This window comes from Vanessa cardui, chromosome 17 (assembly GCF_905220365.1).
Source record: "Vanessa cardui chromosome 17, ilVanCard2.1, whole genome shotgun sequence".
In the NCBI taxonomy this organism is placed as follows: domain Eukaryota; kingdom Metazoa; phylum Arthropoda; class Insecta; order Lepidoptera; family Nymphalidae; genus Vanessa; species Vanessa cardui.
In genome coordinates, this window is record NC_061139.1 from 7,638,020 (window position 1) to 7,652,743 (window position 14,724).

A 14,724-nucleotide genomic window follows, 5' to 3' on the forward strand; every position below is an offset into this window, starting at 1 on the left:
TACTTCTCCCCTAACCGCAGCCTGGCTGAGTTCGAGACCTATCTCGGCTTGGTCAGAGCTGCGGTGGCCAGGCAGTCGCCGAAACCGATAATGGTTCTCGGCGACTTAAACGCGAAGTCGCGTGCCTGGGGTAACCCTGTCACGAATCCGCGAGGGAGGGCCGTCCAGGTGTGGGCCCTGCTCTCAAACCTGTCCCTTCTCAACAGGGGACAGGTTCACACCTGCGTTCGCCATCACGGGGGTTCCGTGGTGGACGTTTCGTTCGCTACTGCTGTCGTAGCACGCAGAGTGGTTGATTGGAGAGTGGAGGAGGAGGTGGAGACTCTATCGGATCACCGGTACATCCGATTTGAGATCTCCATTTCTCGCAGGCCGGCGGAACCCCAGAGGGTGCCGACCACGTTGCCGAGGTGGTCTCTCGGCCAGGTCGATCGAGAGCTGGTCAAGGAGGCCGCAATCGTGCAGCGGTGGGGTTCCGCAGCGAGGAGGGAGGGCGCCAGCGCAGAGGAGCTGGCAGGCCGGATGCGCAGTTCACTCAAGGAAGTCTGCGATGCGGCCATGCCTCGGACCCGGCGCAGAGTTCCGCGCCGACACGTATACTGGTGGTCGCCCGAAATCGCCGACCTTCGGGCGACGTGCTGTCGGGCACGGAGGGCCTACGTCCGCTGTCGAAGACGCAACGGCCTCGACACGGATTTGGAGGGACAGTTGCTGGACGCCTATCGCCAGCTGAAAAAAGAGCTGCAGCTGGCGATACGCAAGGCCAAGGAGAAGGCCAGGGAGGAACTTCTGGCGGGTCTCAATCGAGACCCGTGGGGGCGCCCGTACCGCGGTGTACGCGGGAAGTTCCGCACCCAAGGCGCCCCCGTCATCGAGACGATGCCACCGGAACTCCTCCTTCGCCTGGTTGGGGAACTCTTCCCCCATCCAGGCGAGCACGTCCCTCCGCAGATGGCGCCCCGCTCCGTGACCGAAGACTTAGTGGTTTCACCACTGATTACGGAGCGGGAGATGGAAATGGCCCTCGGTCGCTTGAGGGCCAGGAAGACGGCGCCGGGTCCGGACGGGGTTCCAGGGCGTATTCTGTGCGACGCCCTGGAATACCTAGGTGCAAGGCTTCGGGAGCTATTCGACGAGTGTCTGTGCAGCGGGCAGTTTCCGAAGCCTTGGAAAGAAGGGAAGTTGGTCCTGTTGCCGAAGGAAGGTCGGCCGTTGGATTCCCCTTCGGCATACAGGCCAATTGTGCTGCTGAACGAGACGGGAAAACTCTTCGAGAAGGTCCTCGCAGCCCGTCTCGTTCAGCACCTCGAGGAGGTCGGTCCGGGTCTCTCGGAGGCGCAGTACGGATTCAGGGCGGGCCGATCGACAGTCGACGCCCTGAATGCCCTGAAGACTCGGACGACGGAAGCGGTGGCCCGGGGGCAGGTCGTCCTGGCTGTGTCGCTTGACGTGGCAAACGCCTTCAACAGTCTCCCTTTCGAGACGATACGGGAGGCACTCCGATACCATGGGGTGCCGACCTATCTGAGGAGACTGCTGGAGGCGTACCTCCAGGACAGGGAGATCCTCTGGGCGGGGGTCGATGGGAGGATCGTCCGGCATCGAGTGGGCTGCGGCGTTCCACAGGGGTCGGTCCTCGGCCCAATTCTATGGAACGTCGGTTTCGACTGGCTCCTGCGGGCTCCCGTCCTTCCCGGGATGGGGGTGTTGTGTTATGCTGACGACACTCTCGTCACGGCGATTGGACGGGACTTCCAGGAGGCGGCTCGCCTTGCCGAAGTCGGAACAGCTCTCACCGTGGACCGCATGGGAATGCTGGGCTTGAGGGTCTCCATATCCAAAACGGAGGCCCTCCTCTTTCACGGTCCACGAAAAGGACCCCCACGAGGGGCGAGTATCACCGTCCAGGGGACGGTTATCAAGGTGCAGGCCCAGATGAAGTATCTGGGCCTGATCCTGGACGGACGATGGAGCTTCGGGCAGCATTTTGTTCATCTCGGTCCAAGGCTCATCAACGCCGCTGCCGCTCTTGGTCGCCTCCTTCCGAATGTGGGAGGGCCGGGGTCGCTATGCCGGCGTCTTTATTCCGGCGTAGTGAGGTCGATGGCGCTGTACGGTGCCCCGATCTGGATAGACGCCCTCACCGCTAAAAATCGGGCTCTGCTGCGAAAGCCGCAGAGGGTCATAGCGGTGAGAGGCATCAGAGGGTACCGTACGGTGTCGTGGACTGCGGCGACACTTCTCGCGGGCGATCCGCCCTGGGAGCTCCAGGCGGAGGTGCTCGCGGAAGTGTACCGGTTCCGGGTCGAGGCGAGGGACCGCGGCGACCGTCCAGGGTCGGCGGAGATCGGGCGGATCAGGGCTCTAGCCCAGCAAGCCCTGATCGCCCGATGGCAGGAGGATCTGGGGACTCCCACGGCGGGCCTAGCGACAGTGGAGGCGATCCGTCCCCACTTGAGTCGCTGGGTCGAGAGGAAGCACGGCACACTGTCGTATAGAATGACGCAGGTACTTACCGGACACGGATGCTTCGGTAAGTACCTGCACGGGATAGCGCGGCGGGAGGAGTCACCCTCCTGTCACGAGTGTGGTGCGCCAGTGGACACGTCGTACCACACCCTGTACGAGTGTGCTGCGTGGGGGCCCCAGAGGCACATCCTTGCGGCGACTATGGGCGGAGACCTCTCGCTACCGAGCGTTATCAACACCATGCTCGGTAGCGAGGTGTGCTGGTCAGAGATGCGCTCCTTCTGCGAAAGTGTCATGTCGCAGAAGGAAGCAGCGGAGCGGGAGCGGGAAAAATATGCCGCCGCTGACTCGCTCCGCAGAAGACGACCGGGGAGAAGGAAAAGGCGCTACGCGCATCTTCTCCCTCCGCCTCAATAGGCGCCGTAGGGACCAGAGGGGGTCCCAGTACCCTGGGAATCCCCCCTAGCTGTTGAAGGCCCGTATAAGCGGGCCGACCGTCAGGGCGTCACGGTAGCATGCGTAAGCGATCCCGTGGCGTCCGCCGAAAGACGGAGAGGGTACCGCTGGTTTTTTAGTGGGTAAACCCGCTTGGGCGCACTCGGCGTTCAGGGCTCCGGGGAGTCCCACACACCCCCCCACTTTCCATCACGTGGGGGAAGCGCGCAAAGCGTTTTTCCAGCGTAATAAAAAAAAAAAAAAAAAATGTTACATGATTATTACATCAATCGCCTTAATTGCATGTCAGCAGTTAATTATAATTAAATCAAAATAACCTAAATAATTATTGGTATAGTATGGTAAATATTTAAATTGTAAGCGATTTGTTTCTGATAAAGCCAATGCTTCGTTTATATTTTATGTCAGCTCATGATGTTACTACGGTAAAAGCACTTCTATCGTAAACTCACTAGACTTATTATAAACTAACGGTGTTTACAATTACACGATGACATATATAAGCATCTGAGCCGCTTACCGTTAGTTGCTATTTTGAATAGAGTCACGTGTTTTTTCACTATCTTCTTTAAATTACTTGAAGGTCATCAATTTTTCTACCACCAAAAAGCAATACCTAATATTTATGTGTTCCGGTTTGAAGAGTTCAGGCATAACAACGAGAACTATTAAAATATGTCATTGAATAAATGTCGTTAGCTTATATTAACTAGCCATGTCCGATACCTTGTACGCGTTTGAATTTGACAAAAAATAATATTATTGTAGCCTAAGTTACACCTTATTTTATCAGTTATCTGCCAGTGAAAGTCCCGTCAAAATCGGCCCAGCCGTTCCAGAGATTAGCCGGAACAAACAGACAGACAGACAGACAAAAGATGTAAAAAAATTGTTTTGGTATATGTACCGTGTACACATACATATGCATTGAGTATACAAGCGCTTTTTTTAATATTAAAAACAGACACTCCAATTTATTATATGTATAGACCGGACACTCCAATTTATTATTATTATATATACATATATAGATTTAGCCAGATTATGAACTCGACAAATTATAAACATTCCACCAACCCGCTTTGGAACAGCGTGGTGGAATATGTTCCGAACCCTCTCCTTAATGGAAGAGGAGGCCTTATCTCAGCAGTGGTTACTTTACTTTACTTTATATTATAAATGACACACATGACATGACACAATGACACATGAACGAACCCATCGAATTAAATTTCAACTCAAATTGCTCCGTTCTTAATTCATCAACAGTTTACAATCTAACTAGATTATAAACTATATATATATATTCCACGTAGTTTAACTAACATTAATATTACTTACAACTGCTGCATTGATTCCACCAAATCGTCTTCTCCTTGGAACTAGATTCAGTCTTCTTTGTATCAGTCTTCTTTAGTTTCTTCTGCAACTTGCGACATTTTTCCTTAACACTAAACTCAGTCTTGCTAGCCTCCGTCGAGTTCACTTTGTCCTTCTTTACGTTCAGTCCAAACTTACCGCTGCCCATTTTATTATTGTTGTTACACATTTTTATCAATTATATCACACCGCTAGCCGTGTTAACATTTTCGTATCACAACAGTTACATGACTCGCTTCGGCTGTTGTTTTAAAAAAAAATATATTTATTAAGACCTATATTTATACACACGAGCGATTGTCGTAAAGATATTCTACATCGATTATTTTGTTGTCGAATGAAACGAAATCCATAAAACTAAAAGGCTATATAGATTCATTTCGAGGGGGCCTTTGGCCTTGAGGGGGTCATTAACATTACTAGTTGATATCTGAAACTAATCTAGCTTCTGATTTCATTGGCTTGCCGCTTATCTACCGTATTGTGTATTGTATGGGTACTAGTGAGTGAATTTAAAACGGTATAATTATGAATCATTTAAATGAAACATTGTTGATTTTTTTATATTGTCTAATTAAAAAAAGAATTATTAAATTTAATAAATTCAATGCAAAACATAATAAAACGCGTTGTGGCTGCTTTTGGCTGCAAAAAAAGATTCATAATTCATAAAATATGTATGTATGTTTATTAATCTGAAAAGTCACTATACATATATTGTTACGAATGTTTATCTCGTCGACCGCAAAAAAAGAGTTTCATTTTATAATTTACCAAACATCCTAAACTGCGTCAAAATTTAATTATTTTTTAAATAGGTACCTAATTGAATGGAAAGCTGTCTCACATAAATAAGTATTTGCTTTAAAATCTCGACTAAATCACCGTTAACGCATAAAAAGATCACAGCAACCTTCGCGACTGTAATGACTGACGCTTCAATTACTTTAAGGTAAACATAAATGATATATTATCATATTGTATTTAAATGTTTACGGTCGTTTAAATTAGCTCACAATAACTGGACGAAAATTAAATTACCTTTATGTATTACAAAGGGTAATTTATGAGAACGGTTTTACGTCCGTATATACAATTAAAACGTGCAAAAACAATAAAATTTAAAAATAATCAAATAATTATTCTTGTAACATTAAGAATAATAAATGTAAACGAGGATTTATTTAAAACAATATAAAGAACTTAAAAATAAATGTCATTTTTAATTATATACTAAATAGTTTTAAACGTTTCTACATACTTCATCTATATACATATATGCAAGCGTCATGTTCTTCGTTTAGTCTTGCACAATGGGTATAGATTAAATTACAAATATGCAAGCTATAGATCATGAGATAGGCCAGCGACAGCCGACAAATTATTCAAACAAACAATGGATAATCCTCAACCGTGTGATGAGTTCGCTATGACCCAATAATTCAAAAGTACCGTAATGGTTTTTAAGTACATATTTGTATTATATTCGATAGCTATTCGAACGCATCGCTTATTTATTTTAGAATCAAACCACGTTCCATCGTAGCTATTGAACAAATGCATTAAAGTAATATAGAGATTGGATTTTTGACATTATTAATTCTAATAACCGGAAATGGAGAAAAAATTTGATTTTTTATTCGGATCTTTCGGTGGCACCGTCATTTTGTCATTTGTTTCTATTGTGATCAAAATGGTTTTCCTTATTGATATTTACTATTTTAAAACTAGGTTACAAATTTAAATATCTATTACGTAGGTTGAAAATTGTAAATTGAATTGGGTCACTTAATTTAGCAGCATAACATTTTATAATGCACCAGTAATGTATTTACAATCGAAGCGTGTAAAAGCTGATATTATGTAGCATAGTGAATGAAACCTGCAATACAAATCTAACAGTCGTTTCCGCTATTGGAACATTCACACTTAACGGTGGTTCTGTTATTCCAATCTGGTTCACGAAACAATAAAATCATATAGATGTTTTCGCGGGAACCCGTTCTACCGTAACATTAATGTCATCACCCTTACGTAAAAATTTATATTAAATATAATCTCTTTAATAGATAATAAATAATAATTGATTAGACTAATTTGATTACTAAAAAGTTTCTATATATTTTTCTATAATGGTTTCAACTCAGTAATAAAATACAGAATTAGAAAAAAATACTCAACCAAGTTTATTACCAAAAAAAATCACATTAATGGTACATATAAAAGGTCAGTTAACCTATGATTAAAAAATACGTGTATATATTTATCATTAAATTAAAGAAAAAAAAACGGAAATTAAATTCGGAACCCGTATTACGAGCGCTTACCTACTACGAATCCGAGTGCAGAAATTTTGACACAGTTTCCGAGCGGCTAGTTGTTATGAGGTCGACGAACTGCGTCGTGTTTTGATTTAACCGTCAATTCAACATCTGCCAATTTTTTTTCATTATTTTTTTTTTATTAAAGAACCGCGGTTACAGTTAAAAGAGCCACGAAGTTTTCGCGGACCGTTTTAATTACTTCATAGTCACGTCGTAGTAATATTTACCGTTAATGGAAAGTGATATGACAGACGTGAATCTAAGAAACTGTTCGAGACATCTTCGATTGTTAGAGGCATCGCGTTTCGTTTAACGTGCGAGGATATTTATCTACGAATATTAAATATTGATAGAGTTCAATGACATTTAATTGAATATATTTTTTAAAATTTTAAAAATCGAATCATATTTTCGAGATAAGGTTTTACGATTTCACATAATAATACTGTTATGAATGGCATTTTAGATTATTTATTCATCTAAGATCGAATTTATTATTCGGGTATTTCTTGTTCACGGGCCGCCTATATTTGTACGCAATTTTCAATGTCCATTAGTAGTAGTAAAGGTTAACGAACTTAGTGAACAAGAAATATATATAAATTTTATTTTATTTTATCAGATATATAAATGACTAAAACAAAGCAAAACAATCTTGAAAATTACGTATATTTAGAGAGATTTTATAGCATATTATTTTATACATAGTATTTCCTTTATTAAAACTATAAAAACTTGGATTAAAAATTATAAATATAAAAGGGCTAAATATCAACAACACACAAGTACCTACAATATAGAAATTCATTCGCTTGTAATTTTGTTTATTCATTCAATTATCACGTTATTTGCTTTCTTTGCCGATAATATCCAAGTGTGCCGTGCTACTATTTAAAATAAACAATAAGAATAATTAAGTCAGCTGTTTAGATAACAATCACTCATGTGACGATACCAAAACAAATGGCAAAGATAAAAATATCGAGTACTATATTCTATATTCAAATAAATACATATTTATTTGAATATAGAATATGGTATTCGATAATAACATTCAAAATCAGTATGAGAATAAACAGAACTTCGCCTAACATAAATACAATTCGAATATACTCAGTCTGTACCTAAAATGTAGTTCCATAATCACAAAGAACTTGCATTATTATCTGTGGCGATTACTTTAACATGATACTCGTGCATTAATGTACAAACGTTTTATTCCGCTTGAATTTTTTTCTTATAATACATTTAAAAAGTATATTTAATACAAGGATAAAGTAGCGTAAGTTACAAATTCCTATAATCGATATAATAAAACGCTCAAGACCGTTCATTACTCGCTATATTTTATAGAAAATATACTCTTTATGATCATAAAATCTTGAGTGTTGAGAATGGGTTAATACTTTAAGCATCTTAAGTGTTGATATCACGAGAGATTGCCGTGTAATGTGATTATATTTTATATTACAATAAGAACTAAAAATTAGTTTAAAATAAATCATTTGTTCATAAAATTGAAATAACAATGTGCTTTGTTTTTCATAAACCAACTGCTAAGTTTAATATACATAATCATAACTAGGAAACAGACTAATTGAATTAAAGAATAATTAAAATTGAAATCTGTAAAATAACGCACATTTAAATTAAGAGCTGTAAACGTATCGGAGTACTATCCATATTTGAAGTCGGTTAATGTTAACAAATAAACTTTAAAACCGAAAGTATAGTAATATATATTTGCTTTATGTTAAACAAGTTAATATCATTTCGCGCACGGTTTTCCGCGAGTCTTGTTATTACATGAATGCACTTCCTAGGCGTTGCGCTTGCGCATACGAAATGAGGCACCCACGACACTGAGTCACGTCCGCAAACGACTCTACCCGCTTTGTGCACGCTTAACGATATATGAAATTACTTTTGCAGCCTGATTTGATTTCATTATTAATCAATGTTAAGCATAACTTGTAAAAAATAATAAATAGACTTTTAAAAATTTGTAAGTATATTATGAGAGGAAGGTTTATATAAAACGGACGGTACTGAATCTATGACTCATGTGATGGAATATTTAAGTAGAAATGATATATAAATATTTAACAAATAGGGTCATATCATGGAATTATTACCTTCATTAATAAAATAATTTAAAATTTACGTAATATTATCATTGTGGTACAATATCTAATAACCATAATTCTTAAAACAGAAAAGAGTTGGGTATATGGAATTATATGAACGCCGTATTTACATAATATACAATAGAATGTAGTGAAAATTAATACAAAGCATGTCCATCTATTTTTATCGACACTTGTATACAAAACTCGGTAATTTAACGTAAAGTAGGCATCGAACAAGTCTAAAGATCTGCAGGACATCCTTAACGATTCATAGAAAGAGCTGCTTTCACAAAATGATATACGGACACATTCACACAGTATTTGCAATGCATTTTGTACAAAGCTTAGTAGGCGGTATTTATATTATTGGATATTGAAATACAGTTTCTACGCTGAGCTGATTTAATATTACTATCTCTTTCACGTGTATGGGGTTAAAAGCAACCCTTTTCATCCTGTTACTTTCGATGTACATTAATATCAGAGCTATCGATTATCACGAAAGTAAAAAAATCTTTACAAGATGGTATAAGAGTGATAATTAAATATACAACGCAAACTAAAATCACATTTATTAAAATTCAAATATATTGTTTGAAAATGACCTTAATCGATCAAATCGTAATTATTTAAGAATACCATACAGTAATTTATAATTTGAGATTAATATTGAGTCAATCTATCACAACTAAAAATCTGACAATAACTATAATGTAACAGCGTGATCCAATTAATGAAGAGGGTATTGCGACACGAAAATCTACTTTATCCATCAAATTAATAATCGTAAAGTGCGTAAGTTAAGTAAGACCAAGGTTAAAGTTTTACATCTCGCCAACCGCCAGGCTTGAAACGATAGGACAGGATTATACGCAGGATGTCTTTACGGCTTCTCAGAACGTACTGCCAAGAATGAATTTATTTGCGATGGATGGTAATTCTCCTTAGAAGTATTTTTAGTGCTTGGCTTTTATGACATCGCCCTGTATAATAAGTGAGGTCTATTAAAATAAACTTTTTTTTTATTTTATATTTAATGGTCTGCAATAATAGAATTTTAGACAAACGATTTAAATTTAGCTATTATTCATTGATTTATATATTACAAATTATATATATAAAATACAACTACGTATATTGTTTTAACACCCTTATATAAACCTTAAAGATACACCGACATACAACAAGATTACATATTAATAACACATTAGCTCTACTTCTATTAATGCATGTTCAAGTTATTAAAAAAAAAGGTCAATGAGATGTCAACTTAGTCTTATTTCAAGGCTAATGTCAGATTATGTCAGGGGCGAGGCGAGGTTTTACATGAAAGAGTCTGTCGGGTCGTGCTTTTATTTTTGTTCTCGTTTTAGAAGTGCTTTCAAGGGAAGCCTAATGTCCAAAATATCAAAGCCTACGAGTGACGTGAGAAAAGATCGCGAATGAATATAAAACCTCGCATCAATTGTGATACGATGAATGAACAAGAACTAAACTAAAGCCTTTGTATTAGAAGGATGTTTATTATGTGGTGTTCAATTGTTTGCAAATAAAAAAAATAATTTGAGGGTATTACTGATTGATTAAAAAAACCATTTAGGGAACAACTAACTTACCATTAAACAAGCTCTTGAACCACCTATTAAATTAATAACGAATCGTCTAAACGAAAGATAGAAATTAAAAAATAAAATGTAAAATATAACACATCTAAGTTATCATACGGATAATATGTCTTTGTTCCTGTGAAATACACACAATGAAACATAGATAAAATGAAATCGCATTAAAATTCCTACAGATCTCATAATAATCTGTCAGACGTACTATTATTCAACTACTTTCTTCAACGTATGAAAGCGCATTAGTCCGAGTTTCATTCATACGACAAATAAAGTATACACGTTCTCAGAATGAATAGAACAAAGATTCTTTGGAGTCGCGTTTTGACCCACAAACGTGTAGATCAAATTTCAACCATAAAGCGAGCATCGTGATCGCCTAAGGCACGATCGCAATCGTTTATGTGTACAACAGTTGTTATTAAAATAATGGTTACTTGCACGGAGTCTTTTCAAGTAATAAAGTGCATTATTATACAGCGAAACGCTCTCGCGATGTGACATGAGATTGCAGAAATACGACTTGTAAATAGAACCTTCCCATCTTGAAAAGCGTGTAGTTTATTCATTTAGTTCAGGTTCGATTGTTGTATGTTTATTCAATATTATCGTACAATTACAAATATACTTTAACCAAGTTACAATTTTTCTGTTTCCGTAGTTGTTACCCCGAAACATTCGTTCCAATATAAGTCGAGTACTTTTCAGACAATTCACAGTAATTTAAGTACCGGTTGTTTAGTCGGAGAGTAAACAATCATTGCAAATAGCACAATAGCAAACAAGCGGGCCGTTGAAGAGTAGACGTTAAAAAACTCATTCGAGCTGTAGTGCGTTGATACGAACGAGGAGAGTCACAACAAAAACACGACAGCGAAATCGTTACGACATTCCAGCTGCGCGGGCACATTACCTACGGAATTTACAAACACTGCGGTTTTTATCACGGTCTTATCGATCGTCACTCGTATCGTGTTTCGTGGTTCGTAGTGCAAGCGCCGATGCGCGTGCGCTGCCTATACGCGCGGCCGTTACGGCGGCCGTCCAATGCGACAATGTGACTCCATGTTGCCGCACGCTGCCTCCCCAGCCTTTGCCTAGCCGCCTCTCTCTTTTAAGTTGACACGGGCTATGGCAACTTCAGCTCTCCAACAATTAATAGTCTATTTTCTTGAATGTTAATAGCCTTGTCATTTCATATGGTGAAACGTCCAGACTTGTTCTGTAAAATGATGAAACGACGACGAACAGGTTCATTCGGGGTGATATTCATATCATTTTAATTAAAACTTATCGCAGGCTGTCCTTCAAATAAATTGAAAAATCGTGATAGTGTCCAGAACTTCAGAACTTGAGGGCTTGTAGATTTAATGCAATACATCAGTTATTGCTTTTTTATAAGCTTTATAATTCTCATATTAAATAATAATAGTTTAAAGAGACATGAACAATGTTTGCATAATTTATAGTTCATTCAAGTAAGTACCTAAGTCTGAACAGTTTAATTCGGTTATATAAGCTACTTGTAGAGCTAGCCACGCGTTGCTATGGCTACGCTTTACATTAATTTATATTATATATATAGTATTTAGAATACATAATATACAATTTTTAAATACAAAAATCTTTCTTTGAAACAATTTCATGTCAAAACATTCAGCGATATTTGCACGATAACTTCATAAAAGACAGCGATCATTTTATAGATGTAGATAGGTATGCCCACACATACCATACAAATGGCAATAACACCTTCAATAAGAGCTGTGTAACAATGATTTGCAAAATGTCGTTCAAATGTACGAAGGAATCATATACGAGTATAGCTGGCACGTTGAATAGTACAGGCATATCAAACTATTATTATTTATAATTCGAGAGAAAATAAAATCGGTCATAATTTACTTTTTTTAAATGTAATTCTTTAAACATCAGCGTATTCCGTAAGAATTAATATGAGATTTCTTACATTAGTTTTTTCGCATTTAAATGAAAGCAATTTCCTGCATGTTGATAATTATTTTAAGTTAGGTTAGTCGGCAGTAGGTACTTAAGTCCTGAGTTTTTACGTCCCTTTAATAACTGGCACTAAACTATATAAAATAATTGATGTTTTTACTCATATTCAAAGTCTATTTAGTATAAATCTACAATATATACAAGCGTGTTTTGATCTTAACTTAAAAGGAATATTGTGTTTTATTAATTAAACTAATTTCCACGCGAACATCCAAAGTGACTGCCTACCTAGTGGTTAGATCCTGGTTTTAAAGCCCAGATTGAATAAAAAGTTGTTGCGGCTTCCGTCGAAAAATTCTCAATTGTGAAATCTGGAAAATGGAAGTGTTACACTCAAAAAGGACGTAAATACAGGTACTGAACCTCAACTCACTAAAGAGTACATCTGCATTTGCGTACACTATATGTCCTTAAAATTTGTTGTTAAAACTTGTTTTTTTATGGTATAGGTGGGGCGGACGACCATGTGGGCCACCTGATGGTAAGTGGTCACCATTACCCATAACAATGACGCTGTAAGAAATATTAACTATTCCTTAAATCGCCAATGGTTAATAATGGTTGGTAACGCTTGCGATGGCCGCCGTGACAAAAGCCAGTCAGGTCGACATCACCATCGTCATCATCAATAAAATTTACGAAATATGAAAATTAGATTCAAATGAAAAATATTACGTATTTTTTTCGAGAGTTCGAAAACTTGGGGCATGTTACAAAGTCCCAATGAAAGACAACCAGCTCTACAATTATTAAAAAACTATACATTTATTCCAGCTCATAATATGTTCGTTCCCTGTATTATTTATTTGAATACATTAATTTTAATGTCTTAATTTCCGATTACAGTCCCGTCAGGTATTGCAATAAATTTTTCGTTTGTACGTATGTTACCGTCAATAACTCGACAAGTTTTGATGAACGAGGTCCAGTTGAATTTCCATATGTATCTTGTATCTCTCTTATACAGGCGATATACATATACATTTTTTAATTTACGAAGGTAATATATTTTTTAAATTAATTATGATTGAATCAGATTTTACTGTTTTTTTAATATTAAATATCAATAAACAACATTAATACTTCATACTCGAAATGAAATATTTCCTGTAAGGACGAAATTACAATTTTATCATACCTATTGATCAAATTGACGTCATATTTCTTATTCAAGTAGGCACTTGCAATACACTTAACTGTTTCACTTAGATAAGATATTAAACATATATACCTATATATAATAACTAGCTGTGCCCAAGACTTCAAACAAACACGTTTAAAATTACCAAAAATTTATTGTTGTAGCCTAAGTTACTCCTTAGTATATCAGCTATCTGTCTGTGAATGTCCTGTCAAAATCGGTCCAGCCGTTCAATCAGGTGTTAATTAAAATTCAAAAAAAATGTTTATGAAAAAAAATTAATATAAATATTTTGTTCAATATTACAAACAGACACTCCCAATTTTATTATATTCAAAGATATTATGAAGATAAACGTAATGAATAAATTAATTAAAAGTTTGTGTCACTCAGGATCATGATAGGTTTATAACGACAAATATTACAACATTAACAGCCTGAAGGTTTCCCACTGCTGGGCTGAGGCCTCTTCTACTTTGAGGAAAAGCATATTCAAAAACGCTGCTCCAATGCGGGTTGATTATCCACCAAGGTGTGGCAGAATTTCGTTGATATTAGTCAAATACAGGTTTCCTCACAATATTTCTTTCACCGAGCAAAAGATGACTTATAAACCAATTTAACACATGAACCTTCTTCTTCCACCAACCCGCATTGGAACAGCGTGGTGGAATATGTTCCAAACTTTCTCCTCAAAGGGAGAGGAGGCCTTTAGCCCAGCAGTGGGAATTTACAGGCTGTTGTTGTTGTTGTTGTTGTAACACATGAAAATTCAGTGGTGCTTGCCACGCCTTCTAAGTGCTGGGCTTACTCATCTTTAACAACTAGACTCGAGAAATATTATGTACTGTATCTAAATGGATACAGATTTTTATATATTATAGTATACAGTACTTACATACATGCATAAACCCCAAAAACATTACATTCATTTTCTAGGTAGATGATAATTAAGATTTACTTAAGATTTAAAATTAAAAATAAATTAAATAAAAAATCTTTTTTTTTCTAATATGGGCTGCACTAAATGACATATACATTATTGCAAGAAATGTTAGCCATTCTTTACTTCGTCATCAACCTTGGCAACTAAGATGAAATGTCCCTTGTGCCTGTAGGTACACTGGCTTACTTCCTCCAAACCGGAACACAGTAATGCTGAGTATTGCTGTTTAAATGCGGAA

The 14,724-nt window shown here is 38.2% G+C and overlaps 1 protein-coding gene across 3 annotated transcripts in view; it reads right to left on the minus strand.

Annotated features, from left to right (window-relative positions):
• Positions 1 to 11,455, minus strand: part of LOC124536785 (long-chain-fatty-acid--CoA ligase 1) — a 39,911-nt gene extending 28,456 nt beyond the window's left edge. Inside the window, exons 1-2 of one of the 3 annotated variants that reach the window (XM_047113379.1) lie at positions 11,294 to 11,455; positions 4,267 to 4,546 (exon numbers count right to left, since the gene is read on the minus strand). In XM_047113379.1, the coding sequence (XP_046969335.1) occupies positions 4,267 to 4,474 (208 nt within the window). In that variant the 5' untranslated portion in view covers positions 4,475 to 4,546; positions 11,294 to 11,455. The remainder of the gene's footprint in view (positions 1 to 4,266; positions 4,547 to 11,293) is intronic. The other 2 variants (XM_047113380.1, XM_047113381.1) reach the window with 2 other exon arrangements.
• Positions 11,456 to 14,724: the final 3,269 nt, after the last annotated feature.